The sequence below is a fragment of the Pararge aegeria genome, chromosome 11 (genome assembly GCF_905163445.1).
Source record: "Pararge aegeria chromosome 11, ilParAegt1.1, whole genome shotgun sequence".
Taxonomy (NCBI): domain Eukaryota; kingdom Metazoa; phylum Arthropoda; class Insecta; order Lepidoptera; family Nymphalidae; genus Pararge; species Pararge aegeria.
Window position 1 is genome coordinate 18,871,963 of NC_053190.1, and position 13,615 is coordinate 18,885,577.

The 13,615-nt window shown below is 39.6% G+C and overlaps 1 protein-coding gene across 1 annotated transcript in view; it reads right to left on the reverse strand.

Annotated features, from left to right (window-relative positions):
- LOC120627315 overlaps window positions 1-13,615 on the reverse strand; it is a 79,781-nt gene that overhangs the window by 17,799 nt on the left and 48,367 nt on the right. The window contains exons 5-6 of the mRNA XM_039895280.1: window positions 1,309-1,482; window positions 282-476 (exon numbers count right to left, since the gene is read on the reverse strand). Coding sequence (XP_039751214.1) covers window positions 282-476; window positions 1,309-1,482 — 369 coding nt within the window. The remainder of the gene's footprint in view (window positions 1-281; window positions 477-1,308; window positions 1,483-13,615) is intronic.

Below are 13,615 nucleotides of genomic sequence, written 5' to 3' on the forward strand. Positions count from 1 at the left end.
GACTTGACGTTTCAAAAGTGCTTATATTAGGCCTACTTGAAATAAATGAATTTTAAATTTTTGAATTTTTTTTTTTTGAAGAAAGAAGTCATGGTTTCGCAACATCCGCGAATGGATTAATATCGTAAGCGTGGAAACATTGTTTCGCTTGGCGCAAGACCGCAAGAAGTTCGCTGAGCTGACGGCCAACCTCCAGTAGTGGAGAGGCACATAAAGAGAGAGAGATGAATTAAAACTCTCTTCGTTATAAGATGGGAGGTGTATGATGTGAGGGCAGTTACCTGCTGCATCTTGTCGAAGTCGAGCGCGGGGCGGTGGCGGCGCGGCGGCGGCAGCGGCAGACGGCGGCGGCGCGGCGAGCAGGGCGCGCGGCCCGCGCATCCGCACTCGGCCGCAGCGGCAGCGGCAGCGCCCGCGCGGCGCGGCTTCAGCGCCTCCAGCGGCGGCGACGTGCGGAACCGCACGGGCGTTTCCACCTGCAACGTGCGGCCGCTGGCTGTTAGCGGCAGGTCAACACGACTGATCAATACAGCAGCCATCCGTGACCTATGTCAGTCCGAGCAATGCAAGGCAAACCGGATAGATGCGTCCAGCGTGCGACCAATCAAAGAAGCGCGCGTTTAAGCAAGTCCTGTGATTGGACGATCTTAGGACGCACGTCGAACGTTGCTGTGGACACAGATTGGACGCTAGATATTGCTTTATATAACACCTCCTGCCTAGTAACTAATACACGGCCAGCAGTTAAGAGAGCAAAGTATGCTACAGCTTAAATAAAATGGGTAATTGAAACCAGTGCAGACAGACCCTTCAGACACAATCAGGACAATTAGTGTAATGTTGATGAGATACATTAGTCCTTACAATCAACGCCGTGGAAAAGGTTCCTAATCAAAGGATCATTTAGGTAGAGTAGGTACCTATATGAAACATGTAGGGAAATCGCCTACGGTGCCTTATTGTAGCAATACAATCGAAAAAGACTTCAAAACCTGTAGACGTTTTGGTACCTACTGTAGGTTTGATTCGGTCGAAGACTACGTCTGTTGCGTTAATCTGTTATCTTCATTGCCACTTTCAAGAAAAAAGACTCAGCTGCAGTCTTAATGCTTCAATACTGGGGCAGCAGTGGAAAAGTGGAAAACCATCGCCTATAAACATATCAACATATCTTAGGCCACGGAAACGTTCTACAAAGTGCCGCCCTATGTCTATCAACCTGAGGCGTAGGTGCTTAGCCTAATAATATCTTATTCGCAACAAATATAGCTACTCCTTTTAGCAGTCGTTTGGGAATGGCGCAGGTACCTTTGTGTCGTCATCGTCCGAGGAGGGCGCCCTGGCCGCCAACTCGTCGTCGTAGGGCTCCGCCGGCCAGCGGCGCTTCTCAGGCGCCGTACGCGCAGGCGACGAGGCGCCCCGCCGCCGGCCTTCGCCCCGCGCCGCCACCGTAGCCGCCGTCGCGGGGCTGCCGTTGATCACCTGCGGATTACCCCCCGTTACTTCACGTGTTACCGGGTTGCAAGCTACTGCTGTACGCCCGTAACTAATGGTACTCTTCCATGAAACTTCGAGGAAGTCAAGCTTGCAGAGAAGGAACTAGAAAGTACAGACAATTAATTACACTTGTCATATACGTACTTTTTTAAAGATGAAAGAGAGCAGGTTATATAAGGTAATTTTAGTAACAGTTGGCTCTGCAATGTTTTTGGGTAAAATTAAATTTGATGATAAATCACTGAGATGACTTGGCTATACCTATCTATTAATTATAGGTTTTAACTTTGATTAATGTGAGAAACGAATGGTGTGCCGTGGTTAACCGTCACAAGCTTTTAACGGATTTCAGCGGCAAGTACAACAATAAAACTGCCCCCTCCCAGGTAGATCCAATGTTGCCGTGATTGAAGGAGTTGTCTCCTAACGGGGGTGATTGGAGGGGAGGCAAAGAAAAGCGCAGTAGTTAGAGGCAGACGCTCAGCGTAGCGACGTCTTTGCTGAATATTTCAGCATGTAATTGCAAACTCGCAATTGTCGTCTATCAAAGCGTCATTACACGGCTGAATTAATGGCCCGAGTGGTCGCCCCCCCAGCCCTCCCACAAAAAAAACAGCTGCAAATAGCCGGCGAAAACCTAAGTACGGCCTAGTAGGTACGGCGACGGTCGGCCCCTCCTTTATTTTTAACTAGCAGCGGCAAACGAAGTTGCCCAAGACTTACTCCGCTTGCCCTTTTCCTGCAGAAACTGCTGCTTCGTTAGGCTAGTTTCCGATTTTGACATAATCCTGGGTTTGACTTCCGGCTGGGGTCAAAAATGTTATTAGGTTTACCTAGTTTTGTCTATCAAAAAATTCGTAGTACCATTCTAAAGTTACAAATAAGACGTGCTCACAGAGCAAATTAAGCCCACCGATATATACCTCGATAGTTAGCATTGTAGCGAGGGTTTAGGGCCCTCGCTATTAAGCGATTGGCCTGTGCCCAGCATTTAATGGTGGTGGTGACGGCACAGGTGAGGGAGGTAATTAAAGTAGATGGCTCCCTACGAAATCCTCCGTCTGTCTGTAGGAACTACGTAAAACCACTTGCTTGCTTTGATAACGATCAAATAATTATACGACGATGAGCTAAGCGGCAGTTACAAAATCGCAGACAGACTTTTCTTTGTGCGAGACCCGAAGAGTCCACTCGAGAAAAACACACACAGCCTGTCCTCTCCACCCATGAAGGGTTGGAACTTGAGCAAGGTTTAATAGAATCGCATAAATTACCGGGCGATTATGTGCTGATAAAACCTTTTCGGTCACGGGCGTTAACGGTTATGATGACGTTGAGCACACATCGAACCCTTTTACGTTTATGTGTTGTGCAGTGTGGTTGTTTTATACACATACTAAATATTATTAATGTTATTTAAATGCACAAACACAGAATTTTTACTTATTGAAGTCATCATTATCATAAGTCTTCTATTTGCCTATTATCACTACGCTGGGCAGACGGGTTACATTTCGGTCTTCTCCGTTTGGCCTAGACCAATGGGGGTGGGACCGTCGTCGCCATAGATGCCTGTGTTGGGGTGTGTTTAATGTCGGAATTAAGATCTCACAAGACAGGCAGACGGGTTGGTCAGAAGGATCGCAGTAGATGGCAGTAGTAGCATAGAGGACGCTGCTACCTCCGTCATATTCCCTTAGTCTCGTTTGACGTCTCGCACGACATCCATGAGAAATGAGAAGAGTGGAGGTGGTGACTCCACACGGCACAACTTGTTGTAATAAGTACATACTTATGTTAGATACTTGTGTACATACATACGTACGACATCAGTAAAAAATTCGTTAAGTATAACGAATTTTTTACTGATGTCGACGGCTACACGTTCTGCTTATATGCTCTGAAGGTTGGAACAGAACCGCTAACTACCCGAAACTAACCACTACAGCCATCCTAAATGTAACATTGGCTGGAAAATACGTAAAACAGCCCTCTTTTAATATCAAACATAACAAAGCTCATGAAGTGACCTTGAACGAAGACAAGAGGTTGGAATTGGATTAGAACGAATGACAATAATTACGACGGATTATTATAGTATAGCCTAGTCGAAGGCTCGGGTCTCCTCTCGGAATGAGAAAACTTCATACGCCTTTGAGTAGGTACCTATATTAAAGAGAACTTTATAGAGAAGACGAAAGATGTGGCTAAAATACATCCGTAACTGGGATCGCCAACGTAGCACAATTTCTCCGTTTGGCGGAAGACCGAAAACTATATGACGAGACGACAGCCAACCTGCAATAGTGGAGAGGCACCAGAAGATGAAGAAGAAGATAAACTTCGATATATGCACCTGGGTCAAAGTCGGAAGAGAGGCCGAACTCATACCCACTAGGCTACACTGCTATTATACGGATAGAAAACGTTAATATTTAGCAAATCTACTCTGCAAATCTAATCATAATCTAGAGATCTGGTCCCGAAGATCTAATGTAAAACTTTAGTAATATCCAGTGGGGTAGACGTGAGCAGTAGGTATATTGACCAGCAGTGACGCGTGCGAGGCGTCTCGGCCCGAATTCCACGGTTCACTGAAACACAAAGAGAGCAGCCGACTACACTAATCCCGCTGCAAATTTGAGTTAGCTAAAAATTACCCGCGCCTATCCGTGGCCGGCTTAAATTGGAGTTTTTAGAGGTCAACTTCCCTTTGATACGCTAAATAAAACGACTTTTGTAATTGGCGGATTTGAAGCACTCTTCCGATACCTTAATTGGCATACCAGCCGACTTCACTTCAGGAATGGCGTTTGGATAGCTACGAATAACTAAACATTGTTGTATGTGTATGAAACAGTCTTCATTATTATTTTTTACATAGTATAAAACAGCGATCCCACTGTTTGTAAGCTTAGATCTTTTAAACTGCGCAACGGATTTTTACCTATACAGTTTTTAGCAATATGCAGGAATGTTTCAAGATGAAGGTCGAGAAAAGCAAAGAAATTCAATACTGAACTGAACGTATTTTTTGCTAAACCTCACGAGATAGATTCAATTAATAATAAAAAATACTACGGAATTTTATTATTATACACTCCAAAATGCCCCACTTTAGCATTTATATTGCGCACCCTTGCGAAGTCACGGCGGGTCGCTAGTCTAAAATAAAACCTTGTCCTATAAAACATCATCGGGATTTTCGTTTTATTTTTCATTGTACTCCAGTATTAACTTCAACCGATTTACCAATTAAGGTATCGGTTTGTAAATGTTACGGACAACAAAGATGCAAATAAGACACTGACCGGATATACCCATTTTTCCCCCGGGCCTTCGGGCAGACTCCCCTAGAGACTTGAATAACGATTATAAACATGCTCTGCCTCAGCAGTTAGTATAGATATAGCCATTTTAGGCTATGCCATTAATATTGACGCTTGCCTAACCATGAGTTAAATTTTTACTACTGCCACATTCTAACTATTCATTGAAACTATTTAATTTATTATAATGCAACTATATGAATAATAATTTGACTAAAAATAATAATAATTACAAACTAACGTAAAAATTTACAAAAAAAAACGACGTCTAACGTTTAACTTTAGTATACAAAACAAGGACGAAAAAAACGACGTCTAACGTTTAACTTTAGTATACAAAACAAGGACGAAAAACGCGAGTAATAGCTAGGTAGTTTACTGTACCTAGATATTGAGGCTTTACGGCGCGATTCAAATGGCTAATTTTTACTAAGAAGCCGAATTCTCATTACTTTGTCTGTTGTAGCATTAACATTATTTTTCTTGGGATCCGTTTGCGATTTATTCTAATACGAGACGTTTGAGTGGTTGTTGTAAATGGTTGCATCTTTACTAAAGGAGGGAGTTATTCCGCAGAGAAAGGAAGCTCGGAGAGGCTTTAGGAGTCTGGCGAAAGGTACGAAGCAAAACGAAGCGCTCAGGCGAAGCTGCCGCATTATATCACACGATTCCCTTCTTTCATAACAGATCTATTGTCCCGTTATCCTTAAGGCGGATTTCACAAGAGTGGTTCGAGACTGCGTCGCTCTAGCTAGATTTTTTTTTATATATTTATAACATAAAGAAATTATAACAAAAACCTTATGATTAATGATTTCCTAATTCAACCCATTACCGGCCCACTACAGGGCACGGGTCTTCTCCAACTGGGGTTAAGGCCGTAGCCCATCACGCTGGCCCAGCGCGGATTGGTGGACCATGAAATTATTATAGAGAAAATATTGTAACAATTTGAATCAAATCTATCATTTCTGGTACGAGTGTTTATACTTATGTTTACCAAACGTTATCGCCAATCCTAGAGGCAGGGAGTTAGTTGTCTTTTTTAAGATTGACTGTAAGTTTTATATGCAACACCACGCAGATTCTGCAAAATAAATTCTCACCACTCACTCACCATTGTCATTCTCACTCTCTTGCGCTCTTTTCCTCATATCGAAGAATTATAAAGTCAAGTTTGTATGAATGACTGTCATGAAATAATGTTTGTGTTGTAAATTTAATCCTTCTAATGTTATAAGTGCTAGAGTTTGTCTGGATGGAAGAATGGATATTTGTTACTCTTTTACGCAAAAACTACTGAACCAATTTTACTAAAATTTAGAATGGTGATAGATTATATCCTAGATTAACACATAGGCTACTTTTTTTCCTGGAAATATACGATTCCCGCGGGATTTATAAAAAAACAAAAATAAAACGGCTATTATTCTTATACACGTAACTTGTAAGAGACTATTGGTTGATTTGACGTAGCATTTTTATTACTTATTTTCATTGGTAGCTTATGATGCTCGTTTCATCTAGAAAGTTTTTATTAACAAACTCAACAAAATATTATTGCAATCGTGCAAGTTAAACTGGTCGCCCTCGCGTTAGCAGCCAATGTACAACCAGCAGTATATCCTTCGTACAATTAAAACATGGGCACAAAGTTGGCACAAACAAAGGAATTTCTAATCTCCAACCAGGCGGAAGATAAACAAATGTTATGTAAGAGGCAGACGAAATAAGAACGAAACATCGAGAGTTACGTCCCGCTCCCACAAAACGAATAAGTAAACTCCAAATGAAGACGAAGAACGGCAAAACTGGAGGCTTGCTCTTGAAAAGAATGCCGCCTAATGGATCTTAGGACACCTTCTCGTCATTAAGATTTCGTACAAAGAAACAATTTTTACCTTCGTAACTAAAATATAGATGTGCTGACATCTATACAAATGAGAAATAAATGAAAAATAACCGTATTTATGGCTATGAAACGGTAGTAGAACATATTTTTTGTTGTCTCGGAATGTCTGTAGCATCACAGGGTTTAAAGGGGTGTCAGACTGGCCGCGAAGCTACGTCAGAAGTTGAGAGCTCCATGACATAAGGGGTAAGTTCCCCCTATGTCACCCTAACTCTAATTGGTAGCCACCTTCGAGGCTCGCATCTAGAGTTAGAGTGGCTTTGAGTAATCTGGGTTTGTTAGAATAGGGATTAGTCCATTCACTTTTGTAACCCATCGTCCAGGATTCAGGAGTACAGGATCGGAGTGTATTTCAAGAGCAAATCTCAAACTAACTACTGCTCCGACTCCTAACGTCATTTGTCATTGGAACCTAAGGACTAATCCGTAGTCTAACAAATTTTGATTACACGACGCCACTATCAATGTTAGACGTTTCTCGGATGTCATCGAGCCCTAGGACACAATTCTTAGCGAGCTTCTCGCGAATAGCATCAAAAGAGACCCCAGCTTGGCAGCAGTCGGTTCTTAGAATTTGGTTATCTGTTAATTTTGACCAACTTTTGATTGATGGTGTATGCTCCATCTCCTACAAGGAGGCATATACTTAGAACGGCCGACTGTAGTTTATTAAAGAAATTATACTGGAATATATTACTTTAAAGCGAGGCAACTGGCATTAGACGTTCTCGTAATGGGGTACATATACACTTGCTGGTACAATTTAATCAAACCGTTGCCTCGAGCCTAGATATTATGGTCTCTACGGTTTAAATGTCGTCGGAACAGGTTTTCCCATGCATTAAGGTGTTTGAAAAGTCAAGGATGAATTATCACTTAACTAAGATCAACCTCAGGTCAACTAACGTAAATTGAAAGTTGTTTTATTATAGGTTCATTGAAATTATTAAAATCTAGTAAGTACCTATCTTAAGTAAGCTACAATATTTAGGTAATTCTAAAAGCAATTCATTACATTAGTGCACATAATAAAATGGTAGGCCTGTCAGCTTTCAAATATTTTAATAAAAATTTCGTTTAGGAGACGGTACCTTTGAGGCAGCTGAATAGGCAGGTTTTTTTTGGAAACAATATTTAACAGCAAAAATGAAATATTTAATTCCAGTAGAGGAATTTGTGGAACCTTTTGTTTATTTACAAAGGATATTTTTTTCTATGTCAAGAGATTCGTGCTGGTTCTCCTCGATATAAGCGATAAGCTCACAATCAACTACTACCAGATCCGTTTCCAACAGAAAAGCCCTATTTGAAAATAAACTTAGAAATTTTTAGTTCGATTAAAATACTTTTAGTGTTTCTTTTTTTCAAATAGCACTTCGATGGCACTTAAGTCTTTGACTTCGTCATTACTAAAGCCAGCGCTAGTAGTTAGTATCTATATCTGGAATACTTTACTTTAAGACAATGTGTTTGAGATTCATGTTTGTGATTAGCACTTGCGTGATTTTATAAGTTATGCCTACTTAGAATTTGACTTAACAATTTCCAAACATTGTAAAGTCAAACGTGAGTAGAGAGTGTATTTTAAAGATATGTGTATATTAATAATTTTTTCAATCTTTAAGATTGAAAAAATTATTAATTTCACCGTGCAGGATTGGTTGATTTTTGAGTATGATAGAAAATTAACTTAACTGAATGAGTACATGTCTGAAACGCGGTCGCTTACTTTGGCGCTCATTAGGAGGCTCAGAGACACAGCTGGCAATGAACAGAGCCAATCTGGGAGTATCTCTACGTGAACAAACCAAGAATTAGATCGGTAGAAGAACTACATTTACCGCCGTAGCTCGAAGAGACGTGAAGTTCAAATGGCAATGGGCGGGGCACCATAGCTCGTAGAACCGATGGATATTGGAGTCATAATGTCCCGGAAGGGCAATAAATGCAGCGTCGGCAAACCTCAACAAGGTCCAAAGACAACATCAAACGAGTCGCTGGGACTAGTAACGTTGACTCTGGAATACATAAGACCTGAGTCCAGCAGTGGACGTTCGGATAACCACTGGTTGAGATGGTGAAGTACTTACTTTCGTTGTATACCATGAAATTCCGCAAAGTAATGCCTGCATCTATCCAATATCCAACACTAGGACTATAGACAATCTATTTCGGCAGTGTCTGTGTGGGCAATAGTGGCACAAGAAATAGCTACGGGTATTGTAAGTCTGGCGGCGCGGGCGTGTGAACCACGTGCGTGAACGCTGCCTTGCTGTCTTTTTGTTCCTCCACTCATTTTTGCTATCCGCGGCGAGGGCATTCACCCGCGCCGTCATATTTTAATATCTTTACGTTCATTACCAACTCCACTGGTTATGTGATTAGTAGTTTAAATCTGAGCGATTGTTTGTATGACTACCTTCAGAGCCAGAGAACATTAAAATCAGGCAGACTTAACATTTCAAAATGATTAAAATAAATGCATTATGAATTTGAAACAAATACATTAATAAACTGTATGTGAAACTAATGAGGGAGTTGGAGAGTTGTCCTGAACCCACTCCGTACACCGGTGAACAAAAACTACAAAACAAATATTTTTTCTTGATTTTTTTTAAGTACAGAAAGTTCGATTCGCGGTGCACTTTCGTACTTTCTACGACGCTCCCGTTGGGAAGCCCTAACTAAACGATAAAATAGAAGTTTCTACAGCGTCAGATATTATTTATCAATAAACAGGCTAGTTAGGTGATACATCTTATTGCATTCAAACATAAAATAAACAAATCGTAAAAATAAATCACACATGAATTATTTATAGATTTCATTTAATTTGCGATTGCTCAACACACATACTGTGCATACATGGCTTAAAAATTTGAGGGTTTCCATCGATTTCCTGATCCCGAGACGACCTTCCAGAGAATACAAAGAAACAAAAGAGAAATCAGTAACCAAATAACATCATATGAATATATATTCACTCGGTTTATAAAATAGAAATAACCTCCTCCTATCTTGAAGTCAGAGAATTGGAAGACTCTGCGTACACTATGGAGATTTCACTATGTTTTCCTTACCCGTTAAAGCAAGTGATATTTACGTGTTTTAATTAAAAACGCACATAACTGTGAAAAGTTAAATGTGGTATTTTGAAGGAGTCGTAACTCGTAGTTAATTTAGGTTCTAGTCGCCACCGCAGCACCAAGTGCACTTCAACTCTGATTTGATCACGTAAAGCGATACCGCGAGATTAGATATCTCGTCCGTTGAGACACTAATTCCCGTTTTCAGCAAACCTAGGCATCGCCTAAATCGAATGCCTAATGGAAATGGTCTATAGAAGCGATTCAACAACTTTACGATGATAATTACGAACGGTTAACGGTTGATGTATGGCTAGGAATCTCCTTAGATTAGTCGTTACTTATCTAGGCAATGCCTTCTTCGCTAATGAAAACGGGCATAAGCCTTCTGTGTAATGTTTAAGAGCAAACTTTTAGCTAAGCAAACTTATTTAACGCTTGAGCATTTAGCATGTATCGTGGAACCTACTCCGCGCTTCAAAAGCGAGTTGAGACTTCTGCAGGTATTTAGAATTCAAAAACAAGACCGCCAAAGCAACTTTGTTGCCAGCTGCGAGTTGATTACACTCTGCAGCCCTCGCTATTGCCTCTCGCCTCTCGGGAAGTGCGCGGGTGCCAAGCCGTACCATAATAGCGCCCTTCGAGAGGGTGAGGGAATAGAGCTACCATATTATGTATGAGAAACTTTTCTGGCACACCTGTTCGGGTATATATATATATATATATATACCCGAACAGGTGTGTATATATATATATATATATACCTTTAGTACTTAACTTCTAAACTCCTAATCCAACGTCAGCTTCGAGTTTCGACTATCGATACTCGGTAGCATCGTGCAAGAAAAATGTATCAAAATATAAATCAAATTCATCCACACTTCTACAGCAAGCTCCTGGCAAAATAAAAAAGGGATTACACCATTTGCAACTCTTATTAAAATAATATAAGGATAATTTTGTTTTGGTATTACATTTTTTGATACTTGAAATTGTCTTCACTATTGTAAGCACCTAAACCGTACTGCATAATTTTGTTCACGTACCAATTCGAATAGTCATAACCTTTAATTATTGTAACGAGCATCGCCAGAGGCCCACTAAAATCGCCGTTAAAAGGGGTCCTTTCAAAGTACGAGTATGCACTATGTATTTGATCGGGAAGCTTTGCCATTATGAGCAGCTTGGTTTATTTTTCCCCTTTTGTACTTACTTGGGTCAGAGGTCTGTACAGGATATTGGTGTAAATGAGGTGAGTGCACACTGCGAGGTCGACTAACGTTTATTCCGACACACCGCACCATGTTATGTCAAATTCTGAATAATTGTAAATACGTAAATACGCATTAACTAACGCATGTTGGCATTTCCGGGATATGCAATTTGAACTTCCAGCGACTTAAGTGCAACGACGTGTAAAGTAACTAGTAAATTATTTGATTTTCCGTTATATGTTACGTGGTGTCTAAAAACTAGTTCATATGTCAGTCTTAGAGCTGGGATTTACGTAGCCCAATGCGAGCCTAAAAAAGCTGGAATTCTAGTACAGAACATATAGGGTTCGTTTTATTCAATAGAAATAGAATAGAAACAAAATATAGCAACAAAACACAATAGGAAAAACAGAGTAGGATTTTAGTAGGTAATTAAACAAAGTATAATCTATTACAAATATTGAGAATGCGAAAGTGTGTAGGTATATCTGTTAGTTATAAGGCTTCACAGCTAAACAGATCTTAATTATGAATTACTATTAGAATTATGGCTTACTATGGCATACTTTATATTACCACGGAGAGTCAAGAATTGTTAAAGCTATATTACTACTCCTAAAATTAATAACTGTAATAAAATCTAAATAACAAGTTTTAAGTCTAAGCTAAAGCCAAAAGTATGTACCTATAGAATATGGTACTTTAATTGATATAGAAATATCGTGATTGAAAATCTTTTTATATTGTAAAATAAATAAATTTTAAATTTCTAAACTAGTAAGACAATATATATATTATAAGCTTGTATGACACTGTTATGGCCACTGACTATGGCCTTTAGACTCTACTATACCTTCATCTTTTAGTATTTAATCTTCGTTTAGATTGGATTAGAACAAAACTAAATAAAGGTTTAGAGTATAACCAAATTTCCTCCGTGTGTAATGCGTCCAGAGAAATCATTTTTTGTTATCGTAAAATCAAAGTCATACATATTGCTATTGTCTATTTTTCTGAAAATTGAAAATCTGCTTTTATAAAATTAGGTTCCAAATTTTCCCCTTTTATACCGCTATGTTCAGCGAACCCAAAGACAGTTAATATGAAAACACGTGAAAGAGTGTAACGGAAACCTAGACGTTATTTACCAATTCGTACTTGGAGACCCGTGCCCTGTAGTAGGCCTATAATGTGTTGATGACGATGGTGAATCTTGATTTGGATGAGAAAACGAGGGAATACGAAACGTCGCTTTGCGCGCTGGCAATAAGTGCTAACAATATTTTCACACATGCACAATGTAAGTAGGTAGATATAATTGAACACCAAGTAGGAACTAATTGTATTTTAATTTGTAACGACAGAAACACAGATCGCATTACTTGAAGAACAAAGAAGTCGGTTTTATAGTTTTTCAAAATCCTAATTAAAAGGCAGTCGAAAAACATATTTACAATTAAATTTGATTATTTTTTGCACTCATCTTATACTAATATCATAGAGCTGAAGAGTTCGTTTGATTGCTTCTTTGTTTGTTTACTTAACGCGATGATCTCAGGAACTACTAATTAGCCAATTTGTCTAGGAAGGCTACGCACTAATTAATAATGTTACAACATCGTGTTTTTTTTTCCTTTTGAGAGCTTTCGCTGCGTGCGAAATTGATATAAAATCATGTAAGATAAAGTTGTTCCCCTTTAAAAGTTCTAAAAAAGTCTGCGACAGCATATGTCTATCTTTTAAGGTTGACTTATACGCGGACGAAGTCGAGAAGGACTTATAGTATTGATATATAACTGATTAATTTACAGAAGCAAAAAAGTGTTGATTCTAGCACCTTACGAGTACATCGGCTACACGGCGTCGGCGACAAGACAGCATGTCCCCAATTATCCTCCGAAAGAGAAGGATGTCCCAAACTTCATTAGGCAACCAATTTCGCCGATTTTCCGCCATAGTGGCACAATCGTGAATTTATTCAGGTGCGGTCGGCAAAAATGGCTGCCAATTACTGCATCAGCAATTCCCGGCCAGCAATTGTCTTATCGCTGCACTAGTGCGATCTAACCTGTTGGTGAGGCGCCGACAACGAACCTAAGGGTAAGTATAAAGGGATATTGCCATGGCTTTCTTCATATAGCTAGTTGAATTAATTGTAGTCTTCTCGTAAAGGAACTCTCTAAGTCTTCCAACCATACGTGCTATAATGTCGAAATATTTATGGAATGTTTTGTTATACTTCAACTGAGTACCTACACCTTACAAATATAAGAGCGTGATGGTGATAAAGTTTTCGTGTTTTTGTTTTTCATACAATGGATAAAAGTGATAATATGAATTTACACAATCCTTTTAAAATTTAAATTTTATTCTGTTTGAAACCTTTCGGCAGATTATATACATTATTATATTTATGTAGATAAACTGTAGTAAGTATTTTATTGTTACACATTGTGCATGTGTGAAAATATTGTTAGCACTTATTGCCAGCGCGCAAAGCGACGTTTCGTATTCCCTCGTTTTCTCATCCAAATCAAGATTCACCATAGTCATCAACACATTATAGGCCTACTACAG